The 18777-nt window shown below is 44.5% G+C and overlaps 1 protein-coding gene across 1 annotated transcript in view; it reads left to right on the top strand.

Moving 5' to 3' along the window:
* The window catches only part of YWHAE (tyrosine 3-monooxygenase/tryptophan 5-monooxygenase activation protein epsilon), a 186400-nt gene that overhangs the window by 66752 nt on the left and 100871 nt on the right, over window positions 1–18777 (top strand). Inside the window, exon 3 of the mRNA XM_069226092.1 lies at window positions 15640–15746. Coding sequence (XP_069082193.1) covers window positions 15640–15746 — 107 coding nt within the window. The remainder of the gene's footprint in view (window positions 1–15639; window positions 15747–18777) is intronic.

The following is an 18777-nucleotide window of genomic DNA, read 5'->3' as shown; positions in this document are numbered from 1 at the left end:
AGGTGTCGGGACTTTAGGTTCAAAGAGTCGCGGTCAGGGGAAGCCTCGGGATTCCCTCTGCAGGCGGCGCTGTGGGGGCTCAGGGGGGACAGGTTTTGGTACTCACAGTATCAGAGTAGTCCTGGGGTCCCTCCTGAGGTGTTGGATCGCCACCAGCCGAGTCGGGGTCGCCGGGTGCAGTGTTGCAAGTCTCACGCTTCTTGCGGGGAGCTTGCAGGGATCTTTAAAGCTGCTGGAAACAAAGTTGCAGCTTTTCTTGGAGCAGGTCCGCTGTCCTCGGGAGTTTCTTGTCTTTTCGAAGCAGGGGCAGTCCTCAGAGGATGTCGAGGTCGCTGGTCCCTTTGGAAGGCGTCGCTGGAGCAGGATCTTTGGAAGGCAGGAGACAGGCCGGTGAGTTTCTGGAGCCAAGGCAGTTGTCGTCTTCTGGTCTTCCTCTGCAGGGGTTTTCAGCTAGGCAGTCCTTCTTCTTGTAGTTGCAGGAATCTAATTTTCTAGGGTTCAGGGTAGCCCTTAAATACTAAATTTAAGGGCGTGTTTAGGTCTGGGGGGTTAGTAGCCAATGGCTACTAGCCCTGAGGGTGGGTACACCCTCTTTGTGCCCCCTCCCAAGGGGAGGGGGTCACAATCCTAACCCTATTGGGGGAATCCTCCATCTGCAAGATGGAGGATTTCTAAAAGTCAGAGTCACCTCAGCTCAGGACACCTTAGGGGCTGTCCTGACTGGCCAGTGACTCCTCCTTGTTGCTTTCTTTGTTCCCTCCAGCCTTGCCGCCAAAAGTGGGGGCCGTGGCCGGAGGGGGCGGGCAACTCCACTAAGCTGGAGTGCCCTGCTGGGCTGTGACAAAGGGGTGAGCCTTTGAGGCTCACCGCCAGGTGTTACAGCTCCTGCCTGGGGGAGGTGTTAGCATCTCCACCCAGTGCAGGCTTTGTTACTGGCCTCAGAGTGACAAAGGCACTCTCCCCATGGGGCCAGCAACATGTCTCTAGTGTGGCAGGCTGCTGGAACCAGTCAGCCTACACAGATAGTCGGATAGGTTTCAGGGGGCACCTCTAAGGTGCCCTCTGGGGTGTATTTTACAATAAAATGTACACTGGCATCAGTGTGCATTTATTGTGCTGAGAAGTTTGATACCAAACTTCCCAGTTTTCAGTGTAGCCATTATGGTGCTGTGGAGTTCGTGTTTGACAGACTCCCAGACCATATACTCTTATGGCTACCCTGCACTTACAATGTCTAAGGTTTTGTTTAGACACTGTAGGGGTACCATGCTCATGCACTGGTACCCTCACCTATGGTATAGTGCACCCTGCCTTAGGGCTGTAAGGCCTGCTAGAGGGGTGTCTTACCTATACTGCATAGGCAGTGAGAGGCTGGCATGGCACCCTGAGGGGAGTGCCATGTCGACTTACTCGTTTTGTCCTCACTAGCACACACAAGCTGGCAAGCAGTGTGTCTGTGCTGAGTGAGAGGTCTCCAGGGTGGCATAAGACATGCTGCAGCCCTTAGAGACCTTCCTTGGTATCAGGGCCCTTGGTACTAGAAGTACCAGTTACAAGGGACTTATCTGGATGCCAGGGTCTGCCAATTGTGGATACAAAAGTACAGGTTAGGGAAAGAACACTGGTGCTGGGGCCTGGTTAGCAGGCCTCAGCACACTTTCAATTGTAAACATAGCATCAGCAAAGGCAAAAAGTCAGGGGGCAACCATGCCAAGGAGGCATTTCCTTACAAAGAGCTACAAGCAACTGATGTGGACCATACGCAAAAGCGTATCTTCATTCAGCAGGGGACAGGAAAAATAAGCACCCTTCCCCCCATTAGGAGAAAGAGGAGGTTGGAGTTCCAGACGGAACAAACACCACAACCAAAAGTGGTGAAAAGAGTTACACCACCACCCTCACCTCCGCCCGTGATTGACGTTTCACCAGCACAAACTCCATCACACTCCCCAGCTCACACCACCATGAGCCAGGGTGACCAAGATCAGGACGCATGGGACCTATACGACGCCCCAGTGTCAGATAACAGTCCGGAGGCATACCCTGCGAAGCCATCTCCACCAGAAGACAGCACCGCGTACTCTCAAGTGGTGGCTAGAGCAGCACAATTTCACCACGTAAGCCTCCACTCAGAACAGGTCGAGGATGATTTCTTAATCAACACACTCTCCTCCACCCACAGCTCATACCAAAGCCTGCCTATGCTCCCTGGTATGCTCCGCCACGCAAAAGACATCTTTAAGGAGCCGGTTAAAAGTAGGGCAATCACACCAAGGGTAGAAAAAAAGTATAAGCCGCCTCCTACGGACCCGGTTTTCATCACTACACAGCTGCCACCAGACTCTGTCGTTGTAGGAGCAGCTAGGAAAAGGGCCAACTCTCACACATCTGGAGATGCACCACCCCCAGATAAAGAAAGCCGCAAGTTTGATGCAGCTGGTAAAAGAGTCGCAGCACAAGCTGCAAACCAGTGGCGCATCGCGAACTCCCAGGCACTACTTGCGCGCTATGACAGAGCCCACTGGGACGAGATGCAACATCTCATTGAACATCTGCCCAAGGACTTACAAAATAGGGCAAAACAAGTGGTTGAGGAGGGACAGGCCATCTCCAACAACCAGATCCGCTCCTCCATGGACGCTGCAGATACAGCTGCACGGACAATTAATACATCTGTAACTATCAGAAGGCATGCATGGCTCCGAACGTCTGGATTTAAACCAGAGATTCAACAAGCAGTTCTCAATATGCCTTTTAATGAAAAAGAACTGTTCGGTCAAGAAGTGGACACAGCGATTGAGAAACTCAAAAAAGATACGGACACTGCCAAAGCCATGGGCGCACTCTACTCCCCGCAGAGCAGAGGGAATTACAGCTCATTCCGTAAAACGCCCTTTCGAGGGGGGTTTCGGGGTCAAAGCACACAAGCCAGCACCTCACAAGCCACACCGTCCAGTTACCAAGGACAGTATAGAGGAGGTTTTCGGGGACAATATAGAGGAGGGCAATTCCCTAGAAATAGAGGAAGATTCCAAAGCCCCAAAACCCCTACTACTAAACAGTGACTCACATGTCACTCACCCCCTCCACACAACACCAGTGGGGGGACGAATAGGTCATTATTACAGAGCATGGGAGAAAATCACTACAGACACTTGGGTTCTAGCAATTATCCAACATGGTTATTGCATAGAATTTCTACAATTCCCTCCAAACATACCACCAAAAGCACAAAATTTAACAACACACCATTCCAATCTCCTGGAGATAGAAGTGCAGGCACTATTGCAAAAGAATGCAATCGAATTAGTGCCAAACACACAAATAAACACAGGAGTTTACTCACTGTACTTTCTGATACCAAAGAAGGACAAAACACTGAGACCAATCCTAGACCTCAGAGTAGTGAACACTTTCATCAAATCGGACCACTTCCACATGGTCACACTACAAGAAGTATTGCCATTGCTAAAGCTGCACGACTACATGGCAACTTTAGACCTCAAGGATGCTTATTTCCATATACCAATACACCCATCGCACAGAAAATACCTAAGGTTTGTATTCAAAGGAATACATTACCAATTCAAGGTACTGCCTTTCGGATTAACAACCGCACCAAGAGTCTTTACCAAATGTCTAGCGGTAGTCGCAGCACACATAAGAAGGCAGCAGATACATGTGTTCCCATATCTAGACGACTGGCTAATCAAGGCCCATTCGTTAATAGAGTGCTCAAATCACACAAATCATATCATACAAACCCTCTTCAAACTAGGGTTCACCGTCAATTTCACAAAATCCAAAATTCTGCCACGCAAGGTACAACAATACCTAGGAGCCATAATAGACACATCAAAAGGAGTAGCCACTCCAAGTCCACAAAGAATTCAAAATTTCAACACCATCCTACAACGCATGTATCCAACACAAAAGATACAAGCAAAGATGGTATTACAACTCCTAGGCATGATGTCATCATGCATAGCCATTGTCCCAAACGCAAGACTGCACATGAGGCCCCTACAACAATGCCTAGCATCACAGTGGTCTCAAGCACAGGGTCACCTTCTAGATCTGGTGTTAATAGACCGCCAAACTTACCTCTCGCTTCTGTGGTGGAACAACATAAATTTAAACAAAGGGCGGCCTTTCCAAGACCCAGTGCCACAATACGTAATAACAACAGATGCTTCCATGACAGGGTGGGGAGCACACCTCGATCAACACAGCATACAAGGACAATGGAACGTACATCAAACAAAACTGCATATCAATCACCTAGAACTTCTAGCAGTTTTTCAAGCACTAAAAGCTTTCCAACCAATAATAGTTCACAAATACATTCTCGTCAAAACAGACAACATGACAACAATGTATTATCTAAACAAGCAGGGGGGGACGCACTCCACGCAGTTAAGCCTGCTAGCACAAAAAATTTGGCATTGGGCAATTCACAACCAAATTCGCCTAATTGCACAGTTTATACCAGGGATACAAAATCAACTCGCAGACAATCTCTCTCGAGATCACCAACAGGTCCACGAATGGGAAATTCACCCCCAAATTCTGAACACTTATTTCAAACTCTGGGGAACACCTCAGATAGACTTGTTTGCGACAAGGGAGAACGCAAAATGCCAAAACTTCGCATCCAGATACCCACACAAACAATCCCAAGGCAATGCCCTATGGATGAACTGGTCAGGGATATTTGCTTACGCTTTTCCTCCTCTCCTTCCTTACCTGGTAAACAAACTCAGTCAAAGCAAACTCAAACTCATATTGATAGCACCAACTTGGGCAAGGCAACCCTGGTACACAACGCTGCTAGACCTATCAGTGGTACCCTGCATCAAATTGCCCAACAGGCCAGATCTGTTGACACAGCACAACCAAAAGATCAGACACCCAGATCCAGCATCGCTGAATCTAGCAATCTGGCTCCTGAAATCCTAGAATTCGGGCACTTACAACTTACCCAAGAATGTATGGAAGTCATAAAACAAGCCAGAAGGCCATCCACCAGGCACTGCTATGCAAGTAAATGGAAGAGGTTTGTTTGCTACTGCCATATTAATCAAATACAACCATTACACACCACTCCAGAACAGGTAGTGGGTTACTTGCTTCACTTACAAAAATCTAACCTAGCTTTCTCTTCCATTAAAATTCACCTTGCAGCAATATCTGCATACCTGCAAACTACCTATTCAACTTCCCTATATAGGATACCAGTCATTAAAGCATTCATGGAGGGCCTTAGGAGAATTATACCACCAAGAACACCACCTGTTCCTTCATGGAACCTAAATGTTGTCCTAACTAGACTTATGGGTCCACCTTTTGAACCCATGCACTCCTGCGACATACAGTTCCTAACCTGGAAGGTGGCATTTCTCATCGCCATTACTTCCCTAAGAAGAGTAAGCGACATTCAGGCGTTTACTATACAGGAACCTTTTATACAACTACACAAAAATAAAGTCGTCCTAAGAACCAATCCTAAATTTTTGCCAAAGGTTATTTCACCGTTCCATCTAAATCAAACAGTGGAACTTCCAGTGTTCTTTCCACAGCCAGATACCGTAGCTGAAAGGGCACTACATACATTAGATGTCAAAAGAGCATTAATGTATTACATTGACAGAACAAAAAACATCAGAAAGACTAAACAACTCTTTATTGCATTTCAAAAACCTCACGCAGGAAACCCAATTTCAAAACAAGGTATAGCCAGATGGATAGTTAAATGCATCCAAATCTGCTACCTTAAAGCTAAACGACAGCTGCCCATTACACCAAGGGCACACTCAACCAGAAAGAAAGGTGCTACCATGGCCTTTCTAGGAAACATCCCAATGCAAGAAATATGTAAGGCAGCCACATGGTCTACGCCTCACACATTCACCAAGCACTACTGTGTAGACGTGTTATCCGCACAACAAGCCACAGTAGGTCAAGCCGTATTAAGGACATTATTTCAGACTACTTCCACTCCTACAGGCTGATCCACCGCTTTTGGGGAAATAACTGCTTACTAGTCTATGCAGAACATGCGTATCTACAGCGACAGATGCCATCGAACTGAAAATGTCACTTACCCAGTGTACATCTGTTCGTGGCATCAGTCGCAGTAGATTCGCATGTGCCCACCCGCCTCCCCGGGAGCCTGTAGCAGTTTGGAAGTTACCTTCAATTATTTATATATGTATCATCTCAACCTTAAATAGGTGCATACTTAGTCACTCCATTGCATGGGCACTATTACTACAATTCAACTCCTACCTCACCCTCTGCGGGGAAAAACAATCGAGGATAGAGTCGACGCCCATGCGCAATGGAGACAAAAGGAGGAGTCACTCGGTCCCGTGACTCGAAAGACTTCTTCGAAGAAAAACAACTTGTAACACTCCGGCCCAACACCAGATGGCGAGCTATTGCAGAACATGCGAATCTACTGCGACTGATGCCACGAACAGATGTACACTGGGTAAGTGACATTTTCATTCCCAGGCACTTCCAGCCAGACATATCAGGGCCCATTGGGACGAGATGCAAAGTCTTTTACAGCACCTCCCAAAGGAGCATCAAAAGAGAGCACAACAAGTTTTGGAAGAGGGACAAGCTATCAGCAATAACCAGATATGGTCTGCCCTTGATGCTGCTGATACAGCTGCAAGGAGTGTCGGTACTTCCATCACAATTAGAAGACATGCATGGCTACGCTCCTCTGGGTTTGAACCAGAAATTCAAGAGGCAGTACTTAATATGCCTTTTGACAAGAAACATCTATTTGGCCCAGAAGTAGACACCACTATTGAGAAACTGAGAAAAGACTCGAAAGCAATGGGGGCTTTATACACCACACCATATAGGGGCTCCTTTCGCAGACCCCACTTAAGAGGTTTTAAGCTGCAATCCTCTGATGCTTCCACCTCCCAAGCAAAACAGGAACAACAAACCCAATATCAAAGAGGAGGATTTAGAGGGTCCTATAGAGGACATTATTTCAGGAGCAGAGGTACATTCCAAACCTCCAAGCAAACCACAACACAACCTTAACAGTGACTTCCTTCCTATCTTTCCACTCCACACTTCTCCTGTGGGGGGAAGATTAGAGCAATTCCACTCTCATTGGCAAAATATCACCACAGACAATTCGGTATTATCAATTATCCGCAATGGCTATTGCCTAGAATTAATCTCTACCCCTCCAAACATTCCACCACAATATCAGAAATTGTCCCCAGAACACACCGTTCTGTTGCAGTTCTGTTGCAACAAAAGGTACAATCTCTACTATTATTAAAACAAGCAATAGAATTGGTTCCAAATTCTCAACTGGGAACAGGAGTATACTCGCTATAGTTCCTCATCCCCAACCAAGACGGCTCTCTCGGGCCCATCTTGGACCTCAGGCCCCTCAATCTATAATCCTGTCAGAACATTTTCACATGATAACTCTGGAAGATGTCATTCAGAAAAACAACTTGTAATACTCCGAGCCCAACACCAGGCAGCGGACTGTGCGAAACATGTGAATCTGCAGCGACTAATGCCACGAACAGATGTACACTGGGTAAGTAACATTTTCATTACATGGCTGCTTTAGACCTGAAAGATGCGTATTTCCACATACCCATCCATCCCATATAAAATACCTCAGGTTTTTGTCATAGAAGGAAAACATTACAAGTTCAAGGTGTTGCCATTCGGCATAACAGCTCCAAGAGTGTTCACAAGATGTCTAGCATTAGTAGCAGCCTACTTAAGAAGACAACACATCCGTGTCTTTCCATATCTAGACGATTGGCTAATAAAATCAAGTAATTTTACACAATGCCAACAAAACACTTGTTATATGATAGAAACCTTGCATACACTAGGGTTCACCATCAGTTATCAAAAATCACATCTTCAACCAGCACAAGTACAACCTTACCTAGGCGCTATCCTAAATACTAAAAGCCCTAGCTTATCCAAATACACAAAGGATACAAGCTTCCAAAACCTCATACCACACATACGGCCAAATCAAAAATATACTGTAAACTTTATCATGAAGATTCTAGGAATTATGGCATCTTGCATAGCCATAGTTCCACATGCAAGACTAATCATGAGGCACTTACTACAGTGCCTCTCACAACAATGATCTCAGGCACACGGTCAACTTCAAGATCTAGTGTTGATGGACCGCCAAACACATATGTCCCTTCAATGGTGGAATCGCAGCAATCTAATGAATGGGCGGTCATTCCAAGACCTTGTGCCTCAGACCATAATCACAATCATCAGTGGTCGGTTAGTGAGCTCACCTCAACAATCAGACCATTCAAGGGCAATGGGGTGACCAACAGAAACAGCTTCACATAAACCACCTAGAACTACTAGCTGTACTTCTTGCTCTAAAAGCGTTTCAACCTCTTTTCAAACAGAAGATTGCTGTCATAAAAACAGACAATATGACAACCATGTATTACCTCAAGAAACAGGGCGGGACACACATCTCAACTGTCCCTTCTAGCCCAAATAATATGGAAATGGGCAATTCACATTCATCTGTTAGCACAATACATTCCAGAGATAGTCCGCTAGCAGATCGCCTAAGCAGGAATCCCCAACAAACTCACGAATGGGAGATTCAGTCCCCAAGTACTTCAAAAGTACTTTCAAAAGTGGAGGACACCAGAAATAGACTTATTCGCAAAAAGCAAATGCAAAATGCCAAAACTTTGCATCCAGACACCCACGTCACCTAGCCAAGGGCAATGCTCTATGGATCAGTTGGTCAGGGATATTTGCTTACACTTCCCCCCCTCCCACTCCTTCCCTTTCTGGTCAGCAAACTACGTCAAACATCACTCACCATGATACTCATATCTCCAACGTGGGCACATCAGCATTGGTTCACAACACTCCTAGATATGTCTGTAGTACCGCATTCCGATAGGTCAAATAGGGCACCCAAACCCCAGTGCTCTCAATCTGGCGATTTGGCTCCTGAACCTGAGTTTGGTTATCTAAAGCTTCCACCAGAATGTATGGAAGTAATTAAACAAGCATGTAAACCTACTACTAGACAATGCTACGCAAACAAGTAGAAAAGATTTGTATACTACTGTCAATCTAAAAACACTGACCCACTTACAGCATCCATACTAGACATTGTATGCTATTTACTTCATTTGCAAAAGTCACATTTGGCTTTCTCATCCATCAAGATACACCTCACTGCAATATCTGCATACTTACAGAATATTCAACATACTTCTCTATTTAGAGTTCCTGTTAAAGTCTTCATGGAAGAATTAACATGCATTATTCCACCTAGAACACCACCTGTTCCATTGTGGAATTCAAATATTGTACTTACCAGACTCATGGGACCACCTTTTGAACCCATGCACTCTTGTCAAATTCAATGTTTAACATGGAAATTCGCTTTCCTTGTAGCTATTACTTCTTTAAGAAAAGTTAGTGAAATACAAGCCTTCACTCTAGAAGAACCTTTTTTCAAAGTGCACAAACATAAAGTTGTACTTAGATCAAATTCTACATTTCTACCAAGATTAGTAGCATCTCCTTTTCACATCAACCAAACAGTGGAATTGCCAGTATTCTTTCCACAGCCAGACTCTGTGGCAGAAAGAGCTCTTCATACCCTAGATCTCAAAAGAGCTCCTATGTACTATATAGACAGATTCAAAGATTTTTGAAAAACAGAACAACTTTTTGTTGCTTTCCAACAACCACATAAAGGCAATCCTGTATCAAAACAAGGTTTAGCAAGATGGATAGTTAGATGCATACAAACATGCTACATCAAAGCAAAAAGACAACTTTTGATCACTCCTAGAGCACATTCTACAAGAAAGAAAGGTGCGTCAATGGTGTTCTTAGGGAACATACCAATGGTTGATATATATGTTAAACAGCCACATGGTCAACTCCTCAGACATTTACAAAACACTACTGTGTTGATGTATTTTCACAGCAACAAGCCACTCTAGGCTAGGCTGTCTTACGAACACTATTTCAAACAACTTCAACTCCTACAGGCTAGCCACTGCTTTATTGGGAGGACTAACTGCTTTGTAGTCTATGCATATCAAGCATGTGCATCTGCAGCTACACATGCCATCGAAAAGAAAATGTCACTTAACCAGGGTACATCTGTTCGTGGCATGTAGTGCTGCAGATTCACATGCACCCTCCCTCCTCCCCGGAAGCCTGTAGTCGTTTAAGTTTAACATTTGTACATATGTATATACATAAGGAGTCACTCGATCCCGTGACTCCAAAAAGACTTCTTCGAAGAAAAAAAACTTGTAACACTCCTAAGAGCTATGCATAGCATGTGAATCTGCAGCACTACATGCCACAAACAGCTGTACAATGGGTAAGTGACATTTTCCATATATCAGTCACATTTTGGTTTTATATATGTGTGGTTTCCCTGGGGGCGCTTTGGGGGATCAGGGTCACCAACACACCTCCCACATAGGCAGATGAAATCCCTGGCATCTAGTGGGGTTTCCTTGCCATGGATCGCAGCACAGTAGCAATCCATGGCCAGGAAATCATTTCAGGAAGGCCTTGTTTGAAAAGGGAGGCTCTCCCTTTTCAAAAGAGTCCTCCTTGAAGGCTGGGGAGGCAGTTTTGGCTTTTGTTTCCCTCCCGAGTAGAGAGCAGCCTACTCTGCTCCAGTGGGGAAATAACTGTGATGTCAGCGTGCCTCGTGGTGCACTGATGTCACAGATGGACGGGGGGAGGTGTGAAACCTATTCTGTGGCTCCTGAGGGCTTTAAAAAAATAAAATAAAAATCTAGAGTCCTCCCTGGTGACTGGCAGTGACCCACACCAGGGAGGTGTGTGTGTGTGATGGCCATTGGCAGTCACGCACTGAAGTGGTTAAGATTATCCTTCCGGGCCTCCGTCTGGTGCAGAAAAACGTTACCTCATTACCAGCTCTCTGGGGCCTCCTGGTGGCACCATGCAGTTTTTAGCAGTGACTGCTTGCCGGAGATGACAACCCCCAGCATATAATAACCACCAACCTGGACGCTTTGTTTATTTGTGCTCCATTAATTCGGTCCGGAGGTCTCTGTTTACCAGTGACAGTTCCTGAGGTTTACAGCAGCATCTTTGCCAAGTGTCTTCCCTGAAGGTTCCATGATTCAAGCCCTATCTTAGGGGCTGCAAGCGTGGGCCTAACAGATCTATATAGCATCCACCTGCGTGTGGTGTTTTGGCTCTGTCCATGACTTTGGTATGAGATTAATTGTTCACTGATTGGCCAGAGACCGTCTGGGCGCAGAAGCCAAAGTTATTTGTGACCAAAGTCCCCCCACAAGAACACACCATGGCGTGCCTTCCCTCTATTGGTAGGGCCCCTGACAGGGCTGAAACTCCCTAAAGGACTACACCCTGAAGAAAATGTGAAACATGGACTTCTAGGCTGTTAACACGTCAACGCCCTGTAGAAGGGACAGGAGTGTCACACAGCTTTTCTTGATTGCCCCAAATGAGTCATGGCCATCTCTCCCTCTCCTGCATAGCGCAGCCCTTGGTCTTGAAGCAGCATAGTCTGGTCTGCTATCGCAATTCTCGAATGCAGCAGCTGCACGTGTGAAGATTGAATGACAGCTAGAGTCTTCCACTTACTGATGAAGTCACAGTAGTCCTCTTGACAGCTAGGAAACTGCTCCCAAATCCATCTCGAAGTAAAGACTCTGCAACACATTTTTTCAATGGTGTGAGCAAGGTCTCAACACCTTAAAGTTTCTTCTTTCGGGCATCTTTGGATTTGTACTGTCCCCTGCAATAAAGGCTCTGACAGTGACTACAGTTAACTATGATTGGAATGCCCGGTGTCCTTAAGGTCTCTTTCCCCCCCCCCCCCCCCCCCCCCCCCCCCCCCCCCACCTCCTCCTTGTAAACCTTCCCTGTTTAGCTGGCATTCTGAAAGGAGTAAAATGGTACTTCGCTCCTGCCATCCTTCTTTCCTAAGGTGATTTTTTTTTTTTTTTTTTAACTGCCCAGGCTATTATCCTTCCTTCTTTCATTCCTCTTGCCTAGACCGAATAATGGCTGATTAGAATGGATCAATAGATCCCAGAAGTGCAGAGACATATTGGCTGCACAAACTGGAGCTTAAAACGCCAAGTTCTCTTCCAGGGGATCCTCATCAATAGTCATAAACATTGAATATTCCCGCCCTTGTGCGGGGACCCCGGAGCATATATAAAATATATACACATTATACATGTGTAACGAACAGTCATGCAGGCTATCATGTTAAAAACAGGCTAAAATGCTTTATTTCTATGAAGTTTTTTTTTATTTTTTTTTATTAAATACTGCAATAGAGCCTAAATAAGTACCCAAGCTCCTAAAACGAGGCTTGGGGAAGTAAGCAGTAGCAAACTCTAGTGAAAAAAATAGAGAGAACTGCATTGAAAAACAATGAAGCATTCTTAGCCAATAGGCTGCATGTAGGTTAACCCAGGAGAACCATAAAAACTTTGGCACTGTGCCTTTAAGACCCTGAGCACCTCCAGTATCCCACCATGCCTCAGGGGTGAAGGAAAGGTGACAGTTGGTTCACAGTTAGGTCAGTTCTTCTTACGGTGACAATTTGTATAATGGAATCAAAATACTGTCTGTCCTGCACTTCCAGTAGACGTGTGTCCGGGGAGGAGGGTGGGTTGTTTATGACTTTGAGGATACCCCTGGAAGAGAACTAGGATTTACAGGTAAGTAACTTATCCTTCTCTTCCAGGGGATCCTCATCAATAGTCATAAACATTGAATAGATTAGCAAGCCCATCCCTAAACCCAGCGGACTGTCCGATAGAAGTGCAGGAATAGACATGTCTTACGCAAATAAATACTTCCCCAAGCCTAGTTTTAGGAGCTTGGGTACTTATTTAGGCTCTATTGTAGTATTTAATTTAAAAAAAAACAAAAAAAAAAAAAAAAAACTTCATAGAAATAAAGCATTTTAGCCTGTTTTTAACATGATAGCCTGCATGACTGTTCGTTACACATGTATAATGTGTATATATTTTATATATGCTCCGGGGTCCCCGCACAAGGGCGGGAATATTCAATGTTTATGACTTTGATGAGGATACCCCTGGAAGAGAACTAGGATTTACAGGTAAGTAACTTATCCATGGTGACCAAGCACACAATTTTGTGTTGTCAATCTCGATATCATCTGCTATGCCCTGTTCCAAGAAAGATCTTCCAAAGAGGAGTGCCCTTTCTGTTAAGGTCTCGACTCCCTTCACAGCCATTTCATGGGTGTTCCGGTTGCAGACCTCTACTGAGGTTTGCAGTGACTGGTACTTTGAGCAGCGTTGCATGACATCTTTAGTTTACTAGCTCAGCCCTATGCTAGCTTTCGGGAAGCTATTGCTGGAGGACTCCTTCATAAGGTAGAAATTAATAGGAAGATGTATCCTTCAGGAGAAACGACCAGTTTGCTTCAGTTGCAGTAGTTCTGGTGCATGCAGATTCCTCAAAGTATGGTTACAAACTGTAAATACAGTGTTCTTTACATAACGTGTCTCGCTCCAACCACCTTGTAGAGTAACCAGTGCAAAGTCAGCTGCCTAAGGTATTAACACTCAAATTGGAATACACATTTATTGGGGCTAGGGTATCACTAGTAAACACCACCACCAACACCTTTGGTATTTGCTTGACATCAGAGCACTGCTCCCAAGTAGTCAAAAAGCCACAAAAATATGGAGCCAGTGTAGTGATGTTGAGGAAGAACAATACATTCTCTAAAGATTAATTTACATGTGTGGGACGGCCCAAGATCCCAAAACCATGCAGCAGTCTCATCTAGGGAAAACGTACGTTAAGTTTTCTTGCACATGCTTATTTGCTCATATATACTGCTCAGAGGAACAAAGCAAGTCTAAAGATTTAGATTTGTGTGGTAGAGGGCAATTTTTGCAAACCAGATGCCCTTGAAAATGTATCACGGAGAGATACAGCTGTCTTGATACTACAAAACAGGCAAGAGCGCATTCAGGGATTAATCAGACTTCAAGATTCAAATCCTCCGAGGTTGCAAGACCTTTAGCTAAATCCTTCGTTATGAAGGCTGAAGCTAGACTTTCTCAGTCTCTTGATAAATCTGGCCTGCATCGATAACCTAGCCATATCAATATTACTGAAAACTCCCTTTGGCACCACTGGTTTGGTTAAGATATTCATCAGATTGGTAAATTGCAGTTTTATTTCAGTTGGTACCAGAGCCTCCTCTGGGAGATTCTTCTATTAAGAGCACAAGAGAAAAAAGCATGAGTGAGAATCGATTTTCATTCTTGACCAGTACAAATTACTGTATTAAACATACAACTCTTATTGTGTACTAGGGCTTGTTTGCCAGTCCTTTTGAGTACATGGACTCTATAGTTTTAGGGCATTTGTCCAGTGCGTCAGCTTTTTTTATTTTTTTATTTTTTTTTAAACATCCCAAACCTCATTCCTTTATTTTTAAAAATGGTGGGGAGGATAGCACACAACCCTAATTTCTCTGATTTTTTTTTTTTGATTGATATCCTATTGATGAGGATTATTTCAATTGACGCCTTAATCCTTTTGTGAACTTCGTACAGACACTCTGAATTTGTCCTATGTACTAGTGCCGGTGAAACTTAACATGTTATAATAGATTGAACACAGATTTTGTGACTTTGTTCACAACCCATTCTCCTGGTTCCTTAAGGGGAACATGTATCTCGCTGTATTTCACACGAGCAGTAATGGCTCTTTTCATTGCAGTTTTAAGGGTGTTAAAGATAACATTTTGTTCCCTCCTAAGAGGGTAGTCCCACAGCCCAAAACTTATTGATGTGATCTGTTACACAGGAATAAGATTTAAGTCCTCCCACACATGCTACTCCAGGAATTGTTCAGTGTTTGTGACTCCCATGTCAGTATGTGCCTGAAATCCTAGCAATATGCATACATACAATAGCCACACAATGCTTCTTTTCTAGACTTGTTTATCCAAAGCTTAAATTACTGCCTGGCACACCACACTATGAGCTATGCTTTATACCAACTTGCTGTCTAGGTCTTGGCACTTACTGAACGTTGTAGATTGACATGTGGTCCATGTGTCTTCCTTAAAGTTTAATGGCTCCAAAAAGGCATGAAGGTAAATCAAGTGGACGTTGTGGTGTTCTTGTGCATGTAAGGGTGGCCTTGTTAAGACCACTGTTAATTGTCTAATTATTTTTAAAATAAATGTTAAAGCCATTTCCTTGACCAATTACTGGATTCACATGATTGTGCACATAAACACCTTTTAAGCTGTAAAGCTACCTTTCTGGCAAATTGTTTGTTGCTCAATGAAAAGTTGGCTGGATTATCTCGGGATAGGGGGAGGTAGCGGGTCGCGAGAGATGCGTTTAGCTGCCGCAAACTTATAAACGCAAAAGTAGAGCCTGCAGTGTTGGGAGAATGTTATTTGGTGGTTGAGGGGTCAGAGAGGGAAACTAGTTAGGCATTTCTTGGATTCGCTAAGTATTGGCACCAGGACTACTTGTAGGTGGAACAAAATGTGATTTGTTTGATTAATCCTGAAGAGACTCGTATTATTTTCAGGTTGAGTGCGAGTTAAGAGACATCTGTAAAGACATTCTGGGTGTACTGGATAAACATCTCATTCCATGTGCCAGCAGTGGGGAATCAAAGGTTTTCTATTACAAAATGTAAGTATAAACCCATTAATATGCCTTGAAGTTCCACTGTTTGTAATGAAGAATTTGTTTGCTTTTAATTTCTCTGTGACAGGAAGGATTTCTGAGAGTTGGCCTGATAGAGCACACATAAGAATTCAGTCATGTAATGGTAGGTCCATCAAAGTTTTTTTGCCCCCAGTCCTTTGGTAAGAAATCCCCAAACATTGTCTTGTGAAAGGCTTTTTTTATAGTCTCCTTACGGCCTATGACTTGAGGAACAAGTAGAAGCTAACCAGTTAAACAAGCAAGTAAGTTCCTCACACACATGGTAACAGAAGGATCAGGTACTGCAAGCCGCATTTCGAACGTCGGTCAGACCTGTTCACAACCCCAAAAAAATGCCAAAACCTTGAGTTCAGTTCCCCACATCACCGGTGAAGAGGGAATGGTCAAAGAATAGACTGATCAGGGAAATTTGCACCCATTATTCCCGCAATACTACTGATTCCATTGGTGGTAAGTGCAAACAGTTACTAGTGACATCATGATTGTGCCACAATGCGCAAGACAGATGAGTTACTCAGACCTGATGGTGATGACACAGGGAGCAGTCCTAAAATTAACACGTTCACAGGACTCACTAACAATGCAGGAGAGACAAGACTGCCACCCAGAGCCAGGCAGCAGAAGCTAACCGCGTGGGTCCTGATGACTTCGAACTCAGAAACTTGGGTCTCTCACTAAGAAGCATGAAAATTCTAAGGGAGACCAGAAGACCAACAATGAGTAGGTGCTGCACAGTGAATTGGAACAGATGTATTCACTGGTACAACAGGGAAAGAACATTCAACTGTAGAACACTAGATATTACAGACATTAGGTTCCTTATCTTCTAGATAAAAACCTAACCTATTGATCAATCAAGATCCACTTGGTAGCCATTGTGACATACACCAAGGGACATATAGGAAGAAGCTTCTTTTACTACACCAGTTATCAAACAAAGCGAGTAGCCCTACCACGGGCAGTACCAGTGCCCATGTGGAATTCAATATTAGTATAGGGCAGAACTCCAGTATTTAACATTAAAAACAATCTTCGAAGTAGCCATTATATTTTCCTTTCAGAGACAACAGATTCCAAGCACTAGGAACACAGGAAACCTATGTACAAATAAATCATGACCAGTATGTATGAGAACAAATCCCGAAGGTCACCACGCGTTTCCACATTAACCAGTCCAGTCAGCCAGCTGGGTTTTTCCAGCAAAGACGCATGCACAAAATACTTTGCATAGGTTTGATGTGAGGAGGACATTTGTGTATTACGTACAAGGAAAAAAAAGCCCAATCTGGGAAGAACTCTTTTTGTTATTTTCTTGGCATCAGCGAACTAAAGTTTACATGTGTCCAAGGGAATCATGGCAAGATGGATAGTACAGACAATCCAGAAATGCTGCAAAAAAGCAGGAGGGATACTGAAGGAGCAGCAGAGGGCTCACTACATGAGGAAAAAGGGGACAACACTTACCTTTCTGGCAAACGCGTATGTAATGCCAAATGCTATTGTGTGAACATTCAGGCAAAGAGGGAGACACAGGTGGGACAGAAGATATTAAAACATCTGTTTGCTTGCTCTCATTTATTTCAACCCAGCCTCCTGTAGGAGAAGAATACCATTGGACAGCATGTGAATCCACAACAGATTCACACCAAAATAAATTAGCTACTTACAATGTAGGAGTAGTTTTGCAGATTAAAGAATTTTCTGGATTTGCATATTACCCTCTTGCCTCTGCAAGAAATGAGGCGTCTTTTCGGGCACAAATTGGAGGGGCTCAATCAAACCATAGGAAGCTAGAGGAAGTCACAAAAGGGGGGCTTGAATCTGAAGATGACTGTGGCATTCGGCTGGTGTCACAAGGAGAAGGACATGTTACCAAAGGGTCCACACTGACTCCTGGTGCGAGACGGGAGGGCAGGGCTAGGGGAGAGCTAAAAAAAGACTTATAGACCTTACCATTAAATAGTGGAATAACGTACAGCATGTGAAGCCAGAAGCTTCTTTAAGCTCTGCAGCTAATCCTACAAGTAAGTATCCATTTTATTTTTAATTCCCCACACATTCTGACTTTAAAACAAGGTTTGTTTTTCAGGCTTCCTCAGTCTGTCTGAAAACAGGGTTACATTTAGTACAGCAGTTTTGCATATTCATTTTTATTCCTACTACTTAAAATGTCTACAACTGTCCGCAGCCCTGCGAGAATTCTGCGAGAAAAAATGTATCATTGTTTTAACAATTGGCACTCCGATAAGCCCCTTGTAAAAGGTACCAGTGGTACCAAGGGCCCTGTGACGAGGGAAGGTGCCTAAGGGCTGCAGCATGTGTTGTGCCACCCTAAGGGACCCCTCACCTAACACATGCACACTGCCATTGCAGATTGTGTGTGTTGGTGGGGAGAAAAAAGGCAGTCGACATGGCATCCCCCTCAGGATGCCATGCACACAAAATACTGCCTGTGGCATAGGTAAGTCACCCCTCTAGCAGGCCTTACAGCCCTAAGGCAGGGTGCACTATACCACAGGTGAGGGCATAGCTGCATGAGCAATATGCCCCTACAGTGTCGTCTATTCTTAGACATTGTAAGTACAGTGTGGCCATATTAAATATATTGTCTGGAAGTTTGTCAAAACGAACTCCACAGCTCCATAATGGCTACACTGAATACTGGGAAGTTTGGTATCCAACTTCTCAGAATAATAAACGCACACTGATGCCAGTGTTGGATTTATTACAAAGTGCACACAGAGGGCATCTTAGAAGATGCCCCCACCTGTATTTTACCCAATCCTTCAGTGCAGGACTGACTGGTCTGTGCCAGCCTGCCACTGAGATGAGTTTCTGACCCCCTGGGGTGATAGCCTTTGTGCTCTCTAAAGCCAGAAACAAAGCTTGCACTGGGTGGAGGTGCTGAACACCTCTTCTCCCCCTCCCCCTTCCCTCCTGCAGGACCTGTAACGCCTAGCAGTGAGCCTCAAAGGCCTCAGGGCACTCCAGCTAG

This window comes from Pleurodeles waltl, chromosome 3_1 (assembly GCF_031143425.1).
Source record: "Pleurodeles waltl isolate 20211129_DDA chromosome 3_1, aPleWal1.hap1.20221129, whole genome shotgun sequence".
Classification (NCBI taxonomy): Eukaryota; Metazoa; Chordata; class Amphibia; order Caudata; family Salamandridae; genus Pleurodeles; species Pleurodeles waltl.
This window is presented reverse-complemented; position numbering and strand designations above follow the sequence as displayed.